At 39.8% G+C, this 24,430-nt stretch overlaps 1 protein-coding gene across 1 annotated transcript; it reads right to left on the bottom strand.

Annotated features, from left to right (window-relative positions):
- Window positions 1-313: 313 nt before the first annotated feature.
- Window positions 314-20,850, bottom strand: loxl1 (lysyl oxidase-like 1). Its single transcript, XM_034680581.1, has 7 exons — window positions 19,304-20,850; window positions 14,515-14,623; window positions 13,277-13,414; window positions 5,549-5,705; window positions 5,047-5,142; window positions 4,588-4,703; window positions 314-2,724 (listed from the first exon to the last, which is right to left on the bottom strand). The coding sequence occupies exons 1-7, from the start codon at window positions 20,439-20,441 to the stop codon at window positions 2,718-2,720; spliced, it is 1,761 nt and encodes a 586-aa protein (XP_034536472.1). The 5' UTR covers window positions 20,442-20,850; the 3' UTR covers window positions 314-2,717.
- Between the last annotated feature and the right edge of the window lie 3,580 nt (window positions 20,851-24,430).

The following is a 24,430-nucleotide window of genomic DNA, read 5'->3' on the forward strand; positions in this document are numbered from 1 at the left end:
TCTGTTCTGTGTTTGCAGGCATCTTGTATGTATCAGTGTTTTCTCTATTTGCAAAGGTCATATTTCCATGCTTGCCCAATTCATGCATAACAAAGTAACAAATAGTACCATGGAAAATACCTAAATGCATTAAACACATCACACCTAATCTTTTATGAAGGGGATGAATCCAGTAACTTGTCACACCTGTCACACAGCATTTCCTTTGAATCTGCTGATCCGTATTCTGTGTAAACCTGCAGATTGGGCTCATATGAAGCACAGCTATCAACAGTGGTGGTGCAGAGCATGCATATTCCATTCTGAGCACACAGCAGAGGTGTAAATGTATTTATTGTATATGACATTTTTGACAGGTGTTCACTGTTAGAAAATACAAATTTCATCAGCACACGTCAAAGATGCTGTATAAGTGTCACCTACTCTTGTGCTGCTGTTCCCCCGAACGTCAGAATCACAATGTTTCTTTCTGAAACTGTACAGCCACCAATGAGCAACCAAAGTAAAAAATAAAATACTAATCAATTTAAAGAACAGTACAGTGATATATGGGACCCTCAAGTTATGGGCAAAGACTAGGCCTTTTTGTTAAAAGCAATATGTAAAAAATTAAACTGACTCTTGCATTAAAGCAGAGATACAAAAATAAAATTGTACAGTAAAAAACTGATGCGCTGTCATTGTTTGATTAATACATAGAAACCAGATTATTGTACAGCAAAAACGTTCAACATCAGCATTTGCATCAAACAATATTAAAGGTAAAATCCCTCAGGTAAGCCCTTCAGGTACATAACTCCCATTTTGTTTTACTCTAAAGGGTTGGTATTTTCCTGTAGTAGCGGTTTAACACTGAGTAATTATCTCTACATTAATTAGCTTAAACTATTTGTAAAAGGTTCTGCCAGTCCTGCAACTGTGTGATTTAAAGTGGCTCCACATGCACAGAGATACTCTGTATGCATGTGATTCAGTGTAACAGATTCTAATTTTATGTTATTATTATCTTCATAAAAGGTCACTTATCTGATGAAAGCTAAATATTCTCTAGCTGAGAAAATATGGGGCAGCTGTTGCGTAACTATATGAAGTATAATATTTTTGGCGCCTAGTTTTGTCAGTCAAACTCGTATTATTTGACAAGGGTGCCTGCAAATGTTACACCATGACAGTTTGGGGCATTAGATTAGTTTTCAGTATTGCAGAGATTTAAAAAATCAAGGATTTCCAGTCACAGTGAGCTATGTTTGGTTTCTCTTAAAACAAATACACTGATCATGTATGTCCTCATGGGGTGTTTGATGTAAAGAGTGATACACAGTAGTAAGACTGGTAACACTAGGTGTCAGCAGCTCTCAATGATGTAATCATGTTAGAACTGTTTGCATCCTGCATCCTGTGCTTTTTTAACTCATTTAGATTTGTGTGTTTTAGATGTGTGCTATTACAGAGTCCACAATGAACCCCTGCACCAGAAACCAAACAGCTAACCGGAAACTACAGCTTGTTGGAGAGGTAGGTAAAGACTGCTTTCTTAAACTCTGCATTTTAATTCTAACTTTGTTTTTCTCTCTCAACACACTCTGTTTTGATTCCAGATTATCGTTTGAATTCAAGTAAATATATGCTGTATATTTATATCTATGTTCATTGAGCTTCACAAATTACAGTAACAGTCAACTGGATAAAAAAAAAATACAATCAGTTACAACAAAATAATCATCTTTAAAATCATGCATCAGTGGAATATGCGTATATACATTCTTCAAAGGTTTGGATGTACCATGTGACCAGTGTTGTAGTCAAAAACAAACAAAACAAATAAAAGGCCCAGGGAAAATGTAAACATACAGCTTATTGTGAGTCTTGTTTCAGGAAAGCACCACTACATCTAGTTCTGCTTCCTGTGTAAGATTTACCAAAATACAAAAGGGGGCAAAATGAGAAATATCACAAATATGGCAGGATTTAGAAAAGTATAGCACTCAGTCATCCTGTCCCTTCGTTGCTTTAATAATTTGTTGCAGTTGAAAAAATGAAAATATGACCTGTTGTCTTCTTTTATTTTTGCATTTAACACAACAATAAACAAGATGTGCCCAGAGAACCACAGCAACCCAGCCTGACCTGCTGAGGCAGTGAAGAAAAACTAAACTAAAAGTAACACATTTTGGTTCTTCTGAGTCACTGGGCATCTGTGTGTGGATGAATGCACCTGGGAAGGCCTTGTCCCTTAATTTTAGTTGTTGGATTGCAGCTGAACCCTGACTTGTCTGAAACGAGTCATTTCAACACAACGCCAACATTTCACGCTTTATTTATGATTCAAGCGGAGCCACTCTGCCAAGTGTGTGCATGGCCTTTTTTGCTTTTTGGGAAGATACAGTAAACATCTTGAAAAGTCAATGACATGTGTTAACAGTAACCTAACCAGACAGGTGGAGTTAGAATGAGAGAAACGTAGTCAACAAGACAATGTAACATGGTTTGGATATCAATGTGCAACATATATTATGTGTGAGAGTGTGAGTGTCGGCTTTAAACCCCACTTTTTCTTCAGTGCCAGTTGAACCCTTGTTGGCCCAGCGAACCGAGACAGCACAAAATAGTAAAAAACAAACAACACTGACAATGAGCTAACAAGAAACAGCTTCCATTCACATTTCAATGGAATAGCAATCAGGGTCACTGTAGCGTGGCAGCCTTCCAGTGTCTGATCAAGACCTGCAAAATTAACAGACAACAAAAGTCATTTTGTAAAATGAAACTTCAATGCAAAGAGAGATATTGTTCAAAATGAATGAGGAAGGATGCTTAATGTTAAGATATGTGTTGTATCTGTTCCATAACACTTTGCTGTTCACAGTGTTCTTTGATTTTGGTCGACATATATATTGTTTTTCAAGCTATATTTTGGGGCCTTTTTACCTTTATTCGATAGGTCAACAGAAGAGAGACAGGAAATGTGGGGAGTAGAGTGTGGGGCATGAGAAGAAATGCAGCAAAGGGTCGTGGCCGGGAGTCGAACCAGCGACTGCTGCAACAAGGACTATAGTTTCTGTACATAAGGCATGCTTGAGCTGCTAGACCAATGGTGCCCCAGGTTGACAACATTTTGCGATTACATAAACCAATTGACAATGAGTTTGGCTGAATACAAAATTTAGCCAATATTTTCATACTTTTGTGCAGCCACCAGTGGGCGTCACGATAACTGACATTGGATGTGATGACTTACTCTTCTTTTGGCTGAATATTATTGATTGTCCAAAATTTAACTGAAGATTTGAACATGGAGGTGAGGGACAACAGCTACAATTTCATAGTTATCTGCAACCATATTAGAAGTAATGTTAAATGTAATAAATTCCAATTGCAAGTTATGGTTTCTTGGTTGTTTAACACTGCAAACTACAAACTGAAAAATAACACTTCCAAAATCAAAAAACTTACCCTTCAACAAAGACTTTCAATTCACCTGCACAGATTTGTTTACGGGGATTATTTGACTGTGACCGAGTGTTTCCTAAGCCCTGACCCCTGTATATTCTTGCACACATGGCAGATTTACTCTTGAAAGTCATTTCTAAAGGAAAATGATCATGATTTCAGGCAGAAGTCAAAGAAGAATAAAAGCAGCTTATTATTTCTTGATGTTGACCGTCATCATAGCCAGCTGAGGTTACAAGCGTGCTCCAGAGATTTGTTGCTAGCTTTGTATATGTCTTTGGCTTTCTTTTCAGTGTTTCAGTATTATTCTTTGATTGCAGCACAGAGATAGTTAATCCGAGTCCTGTGTGTGGTATTTTTTTTTAACTCAACAGTATTTTCAAGCTATCAAAATAATCATTTTTTATAGTTTGTTATTTGTCAGATGACTAACATCAAATGTTAAGCCTTAGTGCCATAATGGGTGTAAATAGTCTGTTAAATGTAACCATATGTGGTGCTAATCTAATATATTTTATTAGTACTGGTAACCGTTAAATCCAGCCTTTAAAGGGTGTGGAAACGATTTGTTAAACATATCGTTGGTGTGTGTTTCTCTGTACAACTGAAACTAAGAGAGACCAGCCAGAGCACTTGAACCTAATGATGCTTTGCTCATGTATATCCACTCACTATATAAAGTCCTCTAAAGAGGATATGATGGCAGTTCTGAGTGCAATGATACACTTCCTAATAGAGCTATTTAAAAGTTCAACACCCTGAGATCTCCCTTTGAGGGAAAATATCAAAGTTTCAGAGGCTATTAATCTTAACTGGAGAATGAGAACCTCATTCATTATATCATCAAATATTTGAGCCAGGAACCCATTAAGTCCTCTAAGTAATTCAAAACACAGCAAGGCTCTTCGTAAAACCACACTAAGCTGCCACCCTGTCATGTGGTTCAGAGTAACTCAGTGGGAAATGATTTACAGTTGGCTTTTAATTTTCTAGGAAATAAAAAGAACAACATGTGAAGATTTTCCGGCATCACATTTAAAGAGCATTACAAATAAACTTATCACCACCTCAGTACACTATTAATAATCAATTTTAACTGTGTCATGTGTAAACGCTTGTACACTCAGTATTACTTACTGTGCTATCTTGCAGTTCGTTGTTGTAACAAAGCGTCCTGTGTAGTGGATATTACACCTGACCACGTTGTTGGTGAAGTCTGATTCCAGCACCAAGAACTTAGGATTCACCTGGAGCTGAGAGACGAGAAACAGAGATTATTCAGCATGGAGCAAAACAAACAGCTATTGGGCCATATAATGCTTCAAAAAACTTAATTTAATTACACAAAAACTATAACATGTGCGTGAAAAATGTAAAAAGTCGGTGTGAAACCACATAGCCATGAAGCACTGGGACCTTAAAGTAACTCAAAGTAACTCCAGAAACCTGAAACTTCAATAACTAAATAACTATTTCATAACCCAGATCAATTTGTTTTGATGACCTTCACCTCCCTGTACTTTCCTGATATGTGAATCCTGTCCTGTCAACAAACTGGCCATGTCTGTGCACACCATATTCTCACTAGACTCTCACCTTTAGTATGTAGTTTCCAGGCTGGATGTCTGTGATATCGATCCACTGGCAGTCAATATCAGCATTGTATGTATCGTAGCAGCCTGGGCTCAGACCCTGGAGAAGCAGATGAGAGAAGATATGCTCACAAGGAAAACTAATCACAGTCAAAAACAGATGAACATTAGCAGAAATATGAATGAAATCCAGCTGTTAGTTTGACTATAAACAGGAAACATGGCTTACATCTGACTAAAGTAGTATTTCTGTTTCAGATTATCAGGCATTCAAATAACAGAGTTGTTATTGGGAGATTTAATTCAAAATGTTCTCCAGATCAATAGATGCTACAGTATTGAGTGACTTTGTGCAGGTAAATGATTAAACAATAAGCTTAGTGTATGATTATTAGCCTAGTGCTGCATACAAAGGGGTGATGATGCACCAATAATATTGTAATGATCATCAAACACGAGAGAAATCTTCATTTTATAATAATTTTCATCTTTTCTTTTTTTGTTACCTGAGTATGAGCCGTGCAGGCGTAGCGCTTCAAGTGTCCAAAGTCACATGTAGTGTCCTCCAAACAGAAGCTGGCCTTGTGTCCCTCTGCAACTTTACGCCCAGTGCTGACTTCTATTAGATCGTAATGGCTGAACTCATCCATACTGTGGTAGTGTCTGTGAGAACAAGAGGGAGACTGTGTTTAGAAAACATCGCAAATGTAGTCAAATAGTTTGAATGATTTCCAGTGGTATCTGTTACACATTGTGTGTCTAGGAAACTGTATTTCATTATGAGTCATTGTGAGTTTATTGAGTTTGTCAAGCTGCTATTAAAACGGCACAGTCATTTGGTTTGGAATAGAAAGCTGAAGCACAACTTAAAACACAAACAGTGAATTTATTGCATTGTGTATTTAACCCTCTTGACCTCTTCGGTTCACATCTTTGTAAGTGATGTTGCACCTTGACTGAACACGTTGTAAAATATCAAAGGACAATGGACACCAATTAATGGCCACAGTGAAGTAGTGCTGTAGCACAACATTAACACCCTAATGATGTATGAGAGTTGTTAATTAGCTTGTATCAGTCTGCAAGATCAGAGGTGTGTGTGTGTGTATAACTTTGTGTGCAGGTTTGTGCTTGTTTATGTGTGAATGGGTACATGTGGTTGTGTTCAGTGTAAGTGTGTGCGTGTGCGTGTGTGTGAGCTGTGTTTGTATCACATTGTGTGTGTGCTTGTTGCAGTTTGTTGCAGTGTGTTTGTTTGCACAGCTTTAGCAGCTTATGAAAGCCTGGGTGCCCGTGGCCACTGATCATCACAAACTGAACCTGAATATGAACCCAATGACTCTCAGTGAGCGACTCCATCAATGAGCTGGTCCATTTGAAATCATCAGCAGAGTAAACTGCGACATGTATTTGGCTTGGACCTCTCCCAAATGTCAAAGTGACCCGAGATGCTTTTCCTTTTGTACATTCACTGAGTAGAGCGACAACATAATTAGATGTTAATGGATAAAGCTCTATATCTGCTCTATTAATTTGATGTTTTTATACACAGCACTGAAAACAATTTAACAGCAAAAATGTACCCGAGCTGTACCCCACGCTCTACTATGTTGATGCTTTTTTTCTGTTTTGTTTGACCTTTTCATTTGATTAGCAGTTAACTGTTCAATTGCCTCATTTTATGAAATAATTACAAATATGTACAATACAAATCTAAAACAAAGGACAACACAAAAGGGAAAAAAAGAACAAATATTGCTCTCTCAAAACTTTCTTGTGTGTGTTGAAAACTAACTCCGATTTTTTTGAGTGCATGACCCCCCAAATAACATTGCAAGAGACTGGAGACCTCCCATTGTTCTGAAGTGGTTTGATGTTGCTTAGAGCCGCATGTAAGAAATATTAGGCTAATCTAAAAACCTACATATACCTTCATAATTCTCAGGGGTCATGTGGCAACAAAGCAAAAAAGAAAATGTATGATGTTTTTTTATTTACATGGTTTTATCTCAAATTTAGCTACACATTTTTTCTATACTGTATGTTTTAACAACAATGGATAAAATAGGTAATTTTAGATCATTCTGATTTAAATAAATGTTTTTAAGGAATATTGTGACTCCAACATCATTGTCTCACAGCCCCTGGTTGGGAACCACTGTTTCAAAGAGCAGTCAAACTACGACAGAGAATATGCTTTTCTATTTCACATGTTGTGTCACATCCTGAACTGGAAATGATCATTCATACTTTTGCTTCATCCCGACTGGACTATTGTAATTCACTTTTCACCTGCCTCAGTAAATTGTCCCTCCAACGTCTTCAATTAGTCCAGAACGCTGCTGCAAGGCTGGTGACCAAGTCCAGCCAGACAACCCACATCACTCCGATTCTATCTTCCCTACATTGGCTTCCAGTTAAATTTAGGATTCATTTTAAGGTTTTTGTTTTTGTATATAGAGCTCTGTATGGTCAGGCTCCTGAATATATCGCCAACCTGCTACACCCCTACCTCACCAGTAGGTCACTCAGGTCTTCTGACCAGGGCTTGCTGGTTGTCCCTCGAGCTCGTCTAAGGACAAAAGGTGACCGTGCTTTTGAAGTGTTGGCACCAACATTGTGGAAATGTGGAATGTGGAAACTAATGTTTTAATTATGCTATTGTCTGTTTCTTTTAATGTTTTATGATTTCATTTTAAATTGAATATTTTTTCTGTGAAGCACTTTGTGATTTTATTCTATGAAAGGTGCTATACTAAATAAAATGTACTAATTACTTACTTACTTACTTACTTATCATATTATTTTAGCCTGTACATATTAGTCATATTACTATTTGTTGTTTCTTTGTATCTATAGCTAAGGTTATTGTTATTATATATATATTTTTTTTTTATTGTAGTTCTTATTCTTATTCCTATTCTTATGCCTTGTACAAAGAGAGCACAGTTTACTAAAGTCAAATTCCTTGTGTGTTCAAGCATACTTGGCGAATAAAGCTGATTCTGATTCTGATTCTGATACTTACTTACTTATTTACTTACTTATTTACTTATTTACTTATTCACTTACTTACTTACTTACTTACTTACTTACCTACTTACTTACTTACTTACTTACTTACTTACTTACTTACTTACTTACTTACTTACTTACTTACTTACTTACTTACTTACTTACTTACTTACTTACTTACTTACTTACTTACTTACTTACTTACTTACTTACTTACTTACTTACTTACTTACTTACTTACTTACTTACTTACTTACTTACTTACTTACTTACTTACTTACTTACATAAAGAGTGCTAACACTCTTTTCTTTTTTTTAAGCAACCTAGTTTTGGAATGACATCATGCACATTGGACATCAGTCTAAGGTTTTAGGACATGACATCATCTAACATGCATGGGTATAGTATGTAATCAGCAAACGTCATGGTTTGTTCAATAAAGATAGCAAAGTTTTCACACTGTGCAAAATGTTCCCTGTTAATGTCATTTTAAATATATTCGGCTCATACAGTTTAATACTTTTCAACCTAATGCAGCAGCCTAGCAATAAAGGATCTTGTGGCTTTATATCTCACAATGGGAGGAGGTTGATACATGCTGTCCATATTAACCAACCAGTGATATTAGCCAGTGAAAGAAACCCAGACCATCTCAATTATACCAACAAAGTAAGTCACAGGCTTGCAAATACCCTCATTGAGGTACATTTACACAGCATTAGTACATATCAAAATAAAGGTTCGATTCCCCTGTTTATCTGAATCTTCTCAACACAAAACACATAAAAGATACAAAAACATTACGCAGTAAGGAGAATTGTCGGCCTGCTCTCTTAAGGCTCTTAACTTCTGACTCTTAAATTGCCACTTAAACTGTGTTGACTTAAATTGTTGCAGCAGGTGAGGTAAGCACTGGATCTCTTACAGTCAGACAAAGACACACTATATAAATATTGCCCTTTAGCCTTACTTCATAGCCCCTGTTTCAACATTGCTGCAGCTTTTACTGGAACAGTCATTAAAGATTGAGGGATGACTTGGAAGGAAAAGTGGGTACTTTCCACTGACGGAGCAAGTGACCATCCAGAGACTCATTCTTTCCATTTGAGAGGCAATCAATTATGAGCTCCTCTCAGGTTAAAAGCAGTCGGTTTTACCTGAGACCCAACAATACCGTTATTATGCCTGTGGGCAAAAACACTGTCTCTGCTCACATGCAGATGCACATGTTAATGGGCGCTTGTGCAACACTTGAAAGTGTTTACAGTCGTGTGTGTAGAAACCAGGGAGGGGAGCCGAGGGCTTGTTGAAGGGTTGAAACACAGTCTTTGTTTGTGTTCCTGAGACTGGCATTCATTTTGTGGCTGTCTTGAGATGATTATCTACAGTATGTGTGTCTATGTGGGTGTGTATGTGTGTAAAACTGAAAGTAAGTGCGGGAAGCAGGGAAAAAAGATTTAAGAGTGCCTGTAAGGGTCCCCTGCCTCCTTGGATTCCTGGATCCGCTAACTGACTGTGTCACCTACAGAGAATGTAATGTTGGAAGGACACATAGAGGATATTACAAGAATAACTTGTATACGTAATATACAACACATTCCAATCCCTCTTCCTAGTCTTATGTTATTTTCCACTTGTGCAGCAACAAATAAGTCTTTGAGGATCTCTTAAATCACAGCCTGGGCTGTAAAAGCTGAAGCAGTGCAGTAAGATCTTAGAGAACTATTTAGGGGTGTCCTGACATTTACCTTCAACAAAGTGCAACCAGGATATGAAGACAAATGCTCAAGCACATGCATAAATAGCAGCCATGATCTTTGACCACAAAGGTTACATTAATAAAGCTCGACTATAAGTGAGTAAAACAAAGTGCCAGTTGAAAAGCTTCCACATAAAGAGTGTTTTAATCACTTCCGTTTGTCTTCTGAACTGACTGGCATTAAGAGAGGTTCCACACGGAAATCTGTGTCCTCATTTGTGTGAAAAATGTAAAAAAAATCAGTTTGTGTTGCAGAGATATTCCAGAGAATGCAGTTCCCTTCCCTTCTAATACTCCAGTGAGAACGATAGGGGTGACTGTAGTGAAGAGCACGACCATCAACTTCAGAGCTTATCCAACGAGAATGTAGGGCAGGAAAAGTTTATGGTGGGAATCTGGGTAAAAGATTTTCTTCCCCCTAAGAGATTTCTTTGTTAACAAACACCATGTCCCAGTAACCCATATCCACGCCATCATACTTTAGCAGCCCTGTTATCTGGTGTCAGATTGACAAGAAAAATGGATTGATTTGTCATTCTGATCACAGAGTCGGTGGAATGATTGCCTTGGCTTTGTGCCTCCTGGGAACCACAGTGTAAATGCAGACTGATGTCAGACAGCAACAACACTGCCAATCTTCTAACGGCCAGTCAACATTCCTCCAAGATGAGGGCAGCAAAGCAGAGCTTGGCACTGATGTCAGTGGGCGGACTTGCTGTAACTGAGGTAAAAGTAGGTCTACATGGAATGTAGTGTTATAAAACAATGGAGATACTGCAAAAATCACCTCATCAGCAGTCCCCAAGAGATGATCAGTCTGAACCATGACTGGCCTGTTAAAGGAACGCAAGTCTGTCCATGAGGAAGACACAAAAAGAAAACTACCAGCTAAAAACATCATACTCTAAACCTAGAGACATTATAGTTCAAAGTAGGGCCCAATAAAGATCTTATAGGGCACTGCAACAATTAATCTTAGGTCAAAAGATGTTGGCGGCCAGTCATTGACCATGGACTCAGTTCTATGTTTCCTGCAGTGCGTAAGATAAATTTCAGTAAAGTTAGGTATGCAGATAACTAGTAGCTTTAATAATTTTCAAATATAACTACTAGATTGCTCTACTCAGTGGCTTCACACAGGCTGAAATGGTCACCTGTAGTACAGTTAGATTGTACTATAGGTGTCCTACAATGTAATGAAAGACATCCCGGTAGTATTACACCACAATGTAAGCTCTAGCTGAAGGGAAAGTCTTGCTTGAGTCAATATCTTTACAGCAAACTTCTATGACTTACCCACCATGAAGCCAAGCATCTGAAATGGTAATGCCAAGGCCATACTGGTGGGATGGGCAATCACCAGAGATGAAGCAACTGCCCATAAATTGTGTAACCCAGAGTTACATCCAAAATTATTTATCACTCAAGTGTTTCCTTTTTCTGGTGTCCGTACAGATATAATGAAGCCAACTGGGGTTTATTCAGCTGGTGTTAACACTCAACTCCCAATGCTGAGATGATGTGTGTAGTAAAGGTCTCAACTAGAAGTGTCCAGTGCATGTACAAACTAATCAATATTAACAAGTTGTCAAACTGAATCACTTCTTTCACTGATAGAGCTGTGGAGCACTGCTGACAGCCCTTCCTTCTGTCAATAGAAAGCCAAAGCCCTTTAATCATTCATAATGAGATCACATTGCTGTAAATAACACATTACAGAACCATTAAACTTATTTGCAGTGTTTATATAGGACAGTTTGGCACTGAACTGAATCTGACAGCTGAGACTAGCAGCAGATTGAAGGTGTGAATGGAAGCAAATCAGTTACTGATGGTGGGGCATTCGCAAACAGTTGTAGGAAGAGACTTTGAATGGTGTCGACTGTTTAGTTTGGAGAAAAGGTGAACAACAATACATGGTCAGTAGCTACACATCTCCAAAGAACTCAATGGTGTAAATGATAAATGGACTTGTACTTAAATAGCGCTTTTCTAGTCTGTCTGACTACTCAAAACGCTTTTACACACTGCTCGTCACATTCACCCATTCATACCATTTACACACTGATGGTAGAGGCTGCAAATGTAAGGAACCATCAGTATAAGCTAATCTCATTCATACACATTCACACACCTGACAACAGCGGGAGCAATTTGGGTTCAGTGCCTTGCTCAAGGACACTTCGGCATTTGACTGCCGGAGCTGGGATCGAACCGCTAACCTTCCAATTGATAGACGACCGACTCTACCCACTGAAACAAAGCCTGGTGTGTTTAAGTCAATGTGTTGATTTGTGATGTCCATTTCTAGTTCCATTTCTAGTTGGTTATAAAAACTGAAAACAAAACAGCAGTTCAGGCCAAGATATTTAATAGTGGGTCATGTTGGTCTGTTTCTTCGAAATACAGTCATTAAGCCATCAATGACATATATGAACAGGACCACTATTAGATGCTGTGATCCATAATTCTGAGAGCAAATTTAAAGCTCCTGTGAAGAACTTGTGGTTTGAGTTGATTTTGTACCCCCCTGTGGACAAAGCAGTGACTCCTATCTCCTGTGTATTTCTTTTAAAAGCCAATTGTATCACTCAGTGTGAATCTTTGCTGTGCAAAATGTCAACAAAAGCTGTTTCTGAAGGGTTCTTTAACTCACTTCATCTAACACCTACCCAGTGGTTACATCCATTAAAAATGATCACAAAGAACTCATCTGTTTTTTTGCTGATGAACTTGTTTGCTTTTGTAGATCATTCAGAGGTATCAGTATTCATTCAGTATGTTTTATAACCAGCTAGAAGCTCCATGCAGAAGCTTTAAAGATGTCTGCAATGCATTTTAGAATTTTTTGCCTAATTTGTGGATAGATCAGGAAACTGGGAAGAAAGAGTAGGGAATGGCGTGTAATAAAAGGCCACGTGTCTGCATTGTAACAGAGCCATCTGCTTTGAAGACTGTAGCTTCTGTACATGGGGCCGGCAATTTAACTGCTGAGCCAAACCAGCGCCCCAGATGTCTTGATTTTATCACTCAGGTATTTTGCATGTTAAAGCTTTGATAGATTCAGGATAGAGTTGTACAAGATGTTTTCATCCTCATCCTTGTTGCATCAGAACAACATTAATTAAATACTATTTTTAGACATTTTTTATTCACAAATCTATAATTAACCACAGCTGGTTTGGGAATTTTACATATTTTAGAGCACACCATATGCTGATCTTGCAACCAAAGACCTATCGGTTAATTTGATAATGTTGCAATAACTTTGCATCATGATTAAGGAGAAAAATGTTTACCAACCTCTGAGAACAGTAATAAGTTACATAAATAAGACCACTCTCCAAGAATAAAATCAGATATTAAGTGCTGCCTAACCAGCTCCATAGTTATCACATTGTATTCAGTAAATATCCACTTACTGTTTTGGGTCGAATCTGTGCTGTGTTAAGAACTTACTGATGACAGCTGTGCCACTCCCAGGTATGACGCGGCCTGTTAGGCATGAAGTCTGCAGTCCCCTTGTTCTTCACCCTCTGTGGGAATCGCAGCAGGACCCTTACATCATAGTCAGTGGTCTCAGGGCTATAGGCAGAGCTGAATGGCAAACACATACATCAAGACAACGAACAGAGAGGGAGACTGCAAAGAGAATGTAGGAATGTGTTTCTCATATCTAAGACAAGGAAAAGAGAAAGGCAGAGAACTGAAAAGGCTTGGAGGCAGGAGCATATCTACTAAATAATTCAATCTAAAGATTACAACCAGCTCTCCAAATACACAGTTTAAACATGGGGAGGGGAACATTCAGTCGCACAGCTTCCTTTTTTGTGTGAAAGAACCTCAAGTTCACACTACCACTGAGGATCTAAGCCATTCGTCTTGTGGCTGTTGTTGACAATGGAGCGTACCACAAATTACAACAGGCCATCTGTCGGTGATTGCAGTAAACTCAGACAGGATATGAAAGGGATTTGAGGGATGGATGGGCTTGTGATGGGAAGAGGGTGAAAGGAGTAGCCATGGGGACTGCAAACTTCCATCATTTCAATAGTGTCCTTAGTGCAGAGGCAGTCAAAGGGTCCAGCCCAGGGGCTCAGGGGATGCTATATCCGACAACACAGAGAAATGAAACTAACGACATCCTGAATCCCTGAAGGTGGGCAGGATTTAGTTCATTTATGTTTTGCTGTGGGTCCATTCTTTTTTCATCACAAGTATCGGATATTGTTGCAAAGAATTGGTGTATTCCTCATGGCTGCAGTACAGTGTGGATAAGTTCACTTCCTGGTTAATGTTACCCAAAGGTGGATCCATCTCTCAAAAGTGTTCCTCTTCTATTCACATGAGCACTGCATTGCTGTCAATGTATGAAATAAAGCAGGGCAGGACACCAGCCTATCAGAGGGTGGTATTAAGATAGGGAATAGTGAATTGTTTGCAGTTTACCTCACTAACACATCTTCTGTTTGCTTACCACAGAGCTACAACGTTTTAAAGATACAGCAGAAACAATTAACAGAATAATTTGTCACTAAAATGAAAACACTATAATAAAAAGAGAATACAGGGGGAAGTTTCTGTTTCTGAAACTGGGACTTTATATTTTAATAAACCCCTCAAAAGTAATGAGATATGTGACAAAAATAAATGAAAATAAGGATGTAAGAACAAGAGGTCATGCAGAATTGATTTACCTTGAGAGACATTTTTCTTCAGCAGCACAACGGAGGGAATACATATGGGCTCTTTGGATATATGTGGAGGCTTGGACATAGTTGGGATCAGGAACCAAGTCAGGCAAACCTGGAACAAACAACAACTTGCTTAGCATTTATTATCATACATCACATGACCTTTTTTTTGGAGAATTAACAATAATGTCCTCACAAATCTGTTCCACATACTAAAACAGTAATTACTTACTAACCATTAGAGCCATTTCCGATCAAACAGAGGTAATCAAATATGTCACATTAAATCAGTGGAGAGATGTTGAACTCTATTCTAGCCCTGCTAATATGATTTTTATTTATTCATCCAAACCTTAGTGATTGTAATCTGTATCACATCACCCTTTGATCTCCCCGAATTCCAGCCCTTCCCAACACAGCATGTGAGCATCCCACAAACAGAGGAACACTTTCACATGTATCTTCAATTTTTCATTACCTCGTGTTCATGATGGTGGTGATGGAGGACATGATGGGCAACAGTGCCATCAGATGAGTTCTGGGTCATTCTAGAGAGCCATTGGCCACTAATTACTGTGCATTCCAGATTATTATCCGGCTTTTTTTTATGAGGTACTATAACCCCACACACAGGGTGAGTTTGGGGTTAGGAAGCATGGTGGCTACATGTGTGCTAACTCTCACAATTCTAAGACTCATAGTCTATACTTGCAATACATTGACTTCAAGTGTTCAATACAATTAGTGTCCATCAAACTCCATCTTGTCATTTTGCTAAATATTTCCACGAATAATGAGTGGCCTTTTTGGCTGATGTGATGTGATCTCCCCTGACACTAATCTTAATATGAATGTGTCGCTTCAACTAAACCTTTAACACAGCAAACGCAGCATGACTTGTCATATCTTTTGGGGAGAAGGCTTTACTCTGAAACATCTAAGCTGGAGTATCACAGGAGTGCATGTTGCAAGGCAGTCTCTGTTTTTCATACTTTGCTTTCTTCAAGCGAGTATCAAGAGATGAAGAGGTGTAGGAAGGCAAAGGTGCACAGATAGACAGCGAGAGAGCCAGACAGAGACACGGTGAAGTAGAACGTTCTTGCCAGGGTAAAACAACAGTGATCTCACACCGCTGCTGTTCTTAAAGTAGGCCACTGACCAAATCTGTCAGAAAACCAGAGGAAGAAGTGCAAAAAAAAAGCAGGCCTTACTTGTCTCATTGAATGTCTTATCACCCCTCTCTGTTAGCAAAAAAAGACCAGACATGCTTTAATCTGAGCTTGTTCAAGCAAATGAAAGTCAAACCATCTGACCTCTAAGCCTGGGAACTTTCATTAAATCACAAAAATGACGTACAACCTTTAAGTTCTGTTGCATCAAGCTTAAACTGAAGACTGGAAAAATAGATGATGAAATGCTGTGCTGTTATGTTTAAATTACACAAAGGGCTTTAGTTTCAGCTTATTTATGAAAACCAGACAGACGTTTCCTACTTTATATTTCACATCGTATGACGTCCAGGTGAGTCCCCCCAGAGCTCTGGGTTTATATACATGCTTTGCCTGTAGGGGTATCATGTAAACATCCCATCTGACAGCTCTCTCTCTCGCTGAGGCAGGCGTATGGGACAGGGGAAAGTTCCTGAGGCCGACCATGTAAACACTAGAAGACCAGTGTGAAATGTAGAGGTTTTTCAACAGCTCTCACAACCCCACTTTTCCTTCTCACCCCGGAAAGGCTTTGTTCTCTGTCCCCTAATCTTTTGAAATGTGAAATTGGGTCTCCTTCAGTGGGATAAAGTGTATTCAGAAGCAAAGCTGATCAGCTCTCGACAGCATGTGACAAAGCCACACATTACACTCTAAGTGGGGCACAGAGAAAAGAAACTAATTCTTGCCATGCGTTTTATACCATCTAATATAGCATCATAAAAGACATCAGGGTCGCTGTGTAGATACTCCTGCTTTAAGCTTTGGGCTATTCACAGCAAAGGACTGACAGATTGGACTTCTTGAAATTCATTGTCGTCATTTTAATATGAAAAATAATGGCAGTGTTTTGTCAGGTACTTCATAATCCCTACACTCTGTCATTATTACATTGAATCTATATTCAGGATTGTGAACCATTATGCTATTGATGGTCAACTGTTATCATGCCAATATATTTCAGTAACACTCAAATGTCAAACTATTTTTTGTTTGTCTTTGCATACCATCCTGAACAATTTCTGCCAGACTCTGTGCAGTATCCCCCTCCCCAAAAAAGTGTTCTCTAATAGAACTAGCCCATGCGGAAGTGTTATAAACTGCAATTCATCGAGAATCCGCTTGAGGCTGACTGCAGAAACACTGGAAACCACATAGACACCAATTCAAAAAAGACGATATTTGCAGCATTAATAGACATGTTTACAGCCTGGTTCAAAAAACGGCTTACGTAGCTAATCTGTCTATCGGCACACACTGTACGGTTGGTGAATTTTTTTCTAATGCGTTGGTTCAGAAGATATTCAGATTACCAGTTTTTGCCCAAATAAGGACGTGACTGACTTGACTCCCTGACGGGAACACATAGCTGTTGGCTTGGAAGCTGAAACTCCGCCTCTTTACGTTACACTCTGCCTGGTTGAGTTCCACATTTCCAATATGGCTGCCGCAACCGATTGGCTTCAAAACAGCGCTCAGGAACAGATGGGTAACACCACAGATACTACGTTCATCATTTATACAGTCTATGGGAAAAAACGAGATAGTTCAAATTCAGGGGCACACCTTCTTATTGGTGTTAGAACTGGTGTTCTGGTCCTTTGTCAAGAGTGAGAGTGTGTTCAAATTTAAGGGGGCATTCTTACCTTAATTTACCTGACTGCTGTGACAAGGACAACGACCACTGTTTCTCGGGCACGCGCCTTTTGGTCAAACCTAAGCCTCAAATGTAGGCTTGCTGCTGCCGGTTGAGAAAAGACATCCACAAACACTTCACCATTTTGCACATATGAAATAAGGATCTATCTGATTACCAGCTCCAAAAACTGAGCATGCAGTATGCCTTGAGTTCCAGTTGTTTTGTACAACAATTGACTGTCCTTGTAGATTTGGCTGAGTCAAATCTTATTTTCTAGAAAAACTTGTCTATTGAACCGTTTGACATTGAAAGCAATGACTGGAAAATGTTCTGCTTTAAATCCAGTTTTATTGCCTTAGACTTTGTCATTGTTTTTATTTGTACACTTCAATTGCTGATGATTCAGCTTGCCAGCTTGTCCACTTATGTTGACCCTGCCCCAAGCTATTTGTGCCAAGTTGTGTTTTCATGCATTGCCCATAGTCGGCCATATGAGCTATATTAATAGAGCTGAATGTATTGGAATTTAATGAACAGCCAAGCCATTGAAATACATGTTGATATAAAGTACAAGTTGCTCCTTTATACTTTACTGCCTCTGGTATACAACATTGCGCCTAAAAATATACTGTGTTATAAATATGTGTGTATTTTATTTTTTGGAATTCATAATAGTTATTCTGCTCCTGTAACAGCTTTATGCAGTTCTATGAAGCTGAGGAATAAAAATGTCAGCTTTCTACAGTTCCCAAAGGCTGAATCTTTATCACAATGATTACTGGGATCACTTATGCATCTGCACACATGTTGGCTTTTTGCTGTAGAAATTGCTCGCAGCTCTGGAGTATCTAATGAATGAAGTTTGACGATGCACAACACACCAGAGAGGCTGCTGCACAGAGAGAAAGATTACTTAGTGAAATAATAGTAAATCTGGATTACTAAAAGCCTGAGAATCGTGTTGGAGGTGCTCATATTCTCCCTGGTCAGACCAGAAACTTCCTCTGGCAGTGAGATCACAGAAACATGTCTCATGTTGTTGGGATGATAAACTTCTCCTATAGTGGGGAGATAAGTTACTCAAAAACTTAAAGAACCTCCCTGCAAATTATAGAAAACCCTTGTAAGGGGAGGTATTGCACGTTTTGACATTCCTCATTCTTCCCCCCAGAGCTCTGAGTAAATAATTCTTTGATTTCCTGTAGCTTAAGCAATGGACCCCATGTGTTAGAGGGGGACTTTCCATGCTCTCCCTCCCCCTTCAGAGAGTAGTGAAGTACTGTATCCCCCTCCTCTTGTTTCCCCTCTCCTGTCCTAACGCATGGGAGGCAGAACCACCATAGCCCACCAACAACCCCCCAACTGCCAGCAGCCCCTCTATGAGGTCACCCACACCATTACCAAACACTGCACGCCTCGTGAACCAGTGCCCTTTCATATAGCAGAGAACTCCCCACAAAACACAGAGAAGTTTCTGTGTGAGCTCTCTGTGCACTGGCAGGGCTTGCTCAACACCTGGTTCCAATAACCAGACAAGTGGGAAAAGATGAATCTTGTGTCCACTTTGCTTTGTTTGTAAACTGAAAAAGAGGTAGGATTTGTAGCAGCTGTTTCATTCTGATTACCTCAGATCTCTGATGAACATGAAAACATTTTTGAAAAACGTGATCATGAATGTTGACCTTGGGGGGGGGTGCATATTTCAATTTTCATATGCCCAGTGGTAACAAAAATCTAATGGCAAGCTTTCCATTTCTGCATCAAAGGCAGATACCTTGGACAAATGCCCAAAAGGGAACATGTTCCAAATCTGAATCTACTGTTGCTCCACATGTGTCAAAGCCTTTCTTCACATTATAAGCTTTGAGTAAACTTCCTGAACAAGTAAGAGATTAAAGAAGAAACGGTGCAAGTTCATAAAATCCAAACCAAAAGCTTACTTTACCTCTTTGTTCTGGTCTGTACACACTCCCAACATTCACACTGGGGTTTTCAATGGCAGAGTTTGGAGAATTTCTGGCTGGAGGAATGGGCTGAATAAAGGGAGGCTGGGGTCTTCCATAAGGGGGGAATTGCTCGTACTGCGGGCTCCTGACTTGTGGTTGACCAGATGCACCAGTCCTGTCCACTATCACAGGTGCACCCTGGTTGCGATCTGGAGCAGGGACAGCAGGGACAGCAGGAACAGCAGGAACAGCAGGGACAGCAGGAGCAGAGTCCTCATTGAAGAGACTGTGGGTGTATCTGTGGTCCAGACCATCTGCAAATGGTGGTTGGGCAGCACGCGCTGGAACCACAGGATTTGGCCCGTAACCATAAGACTGATAGTAGCGATAGCTATCGTCTGTAAAATCAGAGGGAGAACCTGGAAGCACTGGAGGCAAACCACCAACATAGCCTCCCCCGTTGTATCCTTGTCCAGCTCCGTATCCTCCACCGCCATATCCTCCGCCAATTACAGGCTGAAAAGGTGGCTCATAGCTCCTGACTGGTCCTTCCACAAAACTAGGGTCATAAGGCACCGGTTGGAAAGGAGGCTGTTGTGGAAATGGATTTTGTTGGTAGGATGGAATATTATAAGAAGATGAACCAAAGGATGACGATGAAGACGAGGACGATGATGATGAGCCTGTGGCTGGTCTGAAGCGAGAACTAGAAGATCCTTGGAATTGGCCTCCACCTGCACCACCTGCCGTCTGTCTCCAGTTATCAGGCACTTGGCCAAAACCAAAAGGGTGCCTTGCCTGTCCACGGACAGTCTCAGATGATCCTCTTGATGGAGCCTGCCTGCGGACATTTCCTCCCTGAGGTCTACGAGAAGAGCGTGGACGACTATCTGCCACTACCACCCTGGGACCTCTGTCCTGGGCCCCTGCCCCAGCTGGGACATACTCAGCTCCACTGTTCAGCAAACTAAACACCCGTCCATTGTTCTCCCACTGAATCACCTGCCTCCACGGAGTGGCTGAAGCATCCTGCCCCTGGCCTCGATTCTGGCTCTGCCCCAGAGTCTGTGTGGCATCCTGAGCCTTACCTGAGCCTACTAGGACAAACACCAAACATGCCACAAAAGTAGGCAGCATCCTGGCTCTGAAGACTCCACAGCTCACCACACAGGAAAAAACCTCCCCAGTCCACCAGCAGCTCAACTCAAACCACCTGTAGCTCTGTCAATAAAACATGTGCGTCTCCTTCCTCCGGGTACAGCTTTGGAGAGAGAGTTGAGGCAGATGCAGGGTTGAAAAGTAAACCCGGGGATAAGTGCATCTGAGGGTCTTCACTGCCAGCGTTGGAGGAGACTAAAAGTGCATTCAGGAATAATCACACTCTGGAGAGAGTAAGTGGGCTTCAGAGGAGCCACAGGTAATGTTACCGTCTGTTGGTGCTATTAAAGTATGTCCTGACTTCTTGTCGGTCTGCTGACTTGCCTGTCAGTATACTGAGCATTGCTTCCTGCTTTCTGGAAAAAGTTCCCGTGCACTGTACGACGGCAGGCTTCTATTTGCCTGATTGCTTACAAAAGACTGAAAAAATCTCAAACTCTTTTTTTAAGTTGATGTCCCACATGGCCCTAGTGCTAGCAATGTTTCATGGTCTGCTGCAGCCAGGGCTCCATTAGGCTTCCAGAGTCAACATAGCCATCTGCAAAGACATTCAGACATGTAACACTTCTCACTTCCAATAGCTCAAATTCTTCTCTCATCTTCAACAAGCACAGAGAGCGACAACATGAGCCTTATTTTCCCAGGTGTTTCGAATGCTTTTTTTGTAGTCACTTTTCTTTTAAATCTGGATTCAATATACAATAAATATTTTTAGATGGGAAAGCACTTTATTGTAAACAGACACAGTGATGCAATAGATGCAATAAACAACAGGTCGCTGTTGAATGAATCCTATGGTAAAAGATAAAACACATTCTTTCTAAGGCTTAAACAACACCTTGAGCCACTCATTTGTTTGCACAAAGAGCTGTCCGGTAATTTACAGTATGATCTCATATGAATGATGTGATGCTGCCTCTTTAACACAATTCTTTGTTTACATGTTGGATACGTTCAGAAATTTGTGCACCCCACCCTTAGAAAAATCAAACTGAGGTCAATTGGGAAAGTGTTCAAAACCCTCCTCCCACCAAATGCACGCAAACAAACACACCACCTCTCTCCACCCCTCAGTCCCCTTGCTGCTTGTAGTACACTGAATGCACAAAAGACAGGCATACATGCAGAGCTCCCTGAGACAACACTGTGTGTGCTGTTGTCTGAGAACTATCAAAGCTCTGTTGCACTCTGAGACCTCCATTTACACAACTGTTCTGAGAAACAAGTCATTAGTTAACACATTCATGTGGGATTTGAAACAGCCTGATTACTGCTCACATTCATAGAGTGCATGCAGACAGAATTAAACTTCCTCTTGTTATCAAAGGCAGCAGTTTACATGGTATTTTCTTCTGCAGGGATTAAACAGGCAATGACCAAAATGTTCCACAGACTGAGGCTCCGTTTTGGAGGTGAAGCAGTCAGAACTCACAATTGAAACAAGATCAAGAAAAACAAAAGATGCATACATGCTGATTTCAGATATGTTCCCTTCATCAAACAGGCTGAAAAACAAAAAATAAAAAAGATAATTCCCATATGATGAAAGGTGGAGAGACGTTTAAAGGTGAGTGACTGGACGATATAGCAGAGGACATGTGTGTATAAAAACTGAAAATAACCTCCAGACATGTGCTATGAAATAACTCCAAACACACAGAGGTATGACTTATTCAGATAAATCCAACATTTTACACAACTTTACTTTGTGTTTTTGTTTTTCTGTTTGCTTGCAACATCTCATTAGAAGTGTTACATCACAGAGATAGTACACAATCAGCCTGTTCCTGAAAAGCATGCTACTTGAAAACAAGACTAGGATTTCATTTTTTGTGCATGATAAGATCACAACCATCTCTGAGGTCAACAAGATCACTTCTATGATTTGTATTCTCCCTTTTTCAAATGTTTTTTTTAAATCATTTTATTTTTTACAAGCCTCTAAGCGTGTGCAGATATTTTTGTTCTCATACCTTGTGAGGAGGTTTTACTTTACAAAGGAAAACAAAATTCCTTGTAGAGACCATGTCTGATTTTTCAGAGTTCACCCAGTCCCTCATTGTTCCCGTGCTTTTTAAAGCCGGCTTTCTTTCCATCTTTGGATCAGCCATACTTTTATGTCTTTCTCTGTCTTACACGGTCTCCAGCTTTTTTTTGGTCATATTAAGCTTGAGGGTATTTCTTCGTTAATTACAGATCGATCCCAGGGGATTTTCCTAAGGAAGAGAAATTGCTGCCTTAAAGAGAACAACCAACTCAGAGCCCCGGACTGACTTGAAATCCTGTCACTGAGACATTCCACAGAGATTAGTCGAAGTTGCGCGGCAAGGTTGCTTGTTTTTGTGTGACTGCTGTGTGTGTCTCCTGTCTGCTGGAAACACCTTGTACCCTGTGAAGTTCAGTCAAAGAACACATTGATCTGAGTGACTATGCAGCACAGGAGGAAAGCCCAGGGAGGAGGCATCCTGCTGAGAGCAACCTTCAGCAGCACAGAATCACAGCTAGGGATGCTCTTATTCCTACTTGTAGTCAATGTAAACAACAGATAGAGAGTCTCTTATGTGATGTTTAAACAAACTTGTCAGAGTAAGAGGAATTATATAATGAGATTTCAACTGACAGTGATGTGTTTAAAACCAAGATGCGTTCACGGTCTGTGTTCAAAACAGAAAAACTCAGGGATATTACAGGGTGTAGGGGGCTGAAAATATTTTTGTTCACACTGACAAAGGTTTCAACACAAAGATGTTTTTTAATTAAACATGATTTCACATTCACTTCTATGAAAAAATGATTCCTCTTCACCATGGAAACAAGTTTTGCTCAGTGCAAATTTCATGCTAATTTTGACAGCTGACAACAAAATATCACATAAAAAGAAGAGATTCAATAATTATGGGGGAAAAAAAATCTTTCTCTCCCAAGAAAAAAATAATCTTTCAACTTTGCAGCTGTCAGATGTTGCAAGAGTCGGATTTTGCAATACACTTATTTGATCCTTCCTTATTCAAAGGGGAAACTGTCAGATATACAAATGAAGGACAGATGAAGAACATGCAGACAAGCAGCACGAGTAATATTGGCTGCCAGGGGTAGAGCAGCTCCTCTCCTGCTCCAGCTCTTATTTACATCCTGCAATTGTTTTAAGGCATTACAACGGAACCTAACAGCTGTGGTTCAGCAGATGTGTTGTTAAAAAACGTGACTTCTGTGACGGTGAAATTTGTGTATTCAATGCCTGACATGGTGATAAACCACATCCTGAGGTCGGTTGAGAATTTGACACATTCAGCATTTTGTTTTCCTGCAGCCTTCCTCTCCATCTGTAATCTGCAGGAGAAACATTAAAAGATTGCTGTGTCTGCATTTTCTGTGGAACATTTCCACTATTTTGCAAATGATTTTTTGGGTCACTGTGAGGATTATTTTTATTATTATTAAATATAAATGTTAAAGAATGTGTCTTCAATGTCTTAGAGCAATAATTTGATATGTATTGTTGGTTTAAAATAGGCCAGTTAAATTATTCAAACACTGCAGCAGCAAAATGAGTTTAACAGTGCGTTTATTGTGGCAGACACCTGGTTTGTTGAATTAAAGCCTTGTAGCAAAATTATTTAAAAAAATAGACATGGACACAAAAAAGGAAATATGGAATACCAAGGACCTTTGTGATTTCACAGACATAAAGAAAGCATGGAACACACAAAACCATAAATAGTGTTTGTAGTTTGATTCTGTAAAAACTTCAGAGGAACACATCAGATCCTCTCTTTCATCTGCTTAACTCCAATATTTAGTAATTACTTTCATTCACAATCCTAAACCATTTCCCCATCGCTGACACAACAGCTGAGGTTGGCTGTTGCAGGCACATTTGGTCATACCGTTGGAGCAGTCAGCCTTTGAAGTACCCACCTGCTTTCCATTAATTTCATTTTCATTCAAGGAGTGTAATCAGGCACCTG

Source organism: Notolabrus celidotus, chromosome 3 (genome assembly GCF_009762535.1).
Source record: "Notolabrus celidotus isolate fNotCel1 chromosome 3, fNotCel1.pri, whole genome shotgun sequence".
Taxonomy (NCBI): domain Eukaryota; kingdom Metazoa; phylum Chordata; class Actinopteri; order Labriformes; family Labridae; genus Notolabrus; species Notolabrus celidotus.

Bases quoted from the DNA above. Each gene is read 5' to 3' on its own strand.
- loxl1 (XM_034680581.1), bottom strand. From the start codon at position 20,441: ATGCTGCCTACTTTTGTGGCATGTTTGGTGTTTGTCCTAGTAGGCTCA. The intron at 14,624-19,303 runs GTAAAGTAAGCT...TGTTTGTTCCAG, and splicing joins GTACAGACCAGAACAAAGAG to GTTTGCCTGACTTGGTTCCT. The intron at 13,415-14,514 runs GTAAATCAATTC...TTTGCCATTCAG, and splicing joins GAAGAAAAATGTCTCTCAAG to CTCTGCCTATAGCCCTGAGA.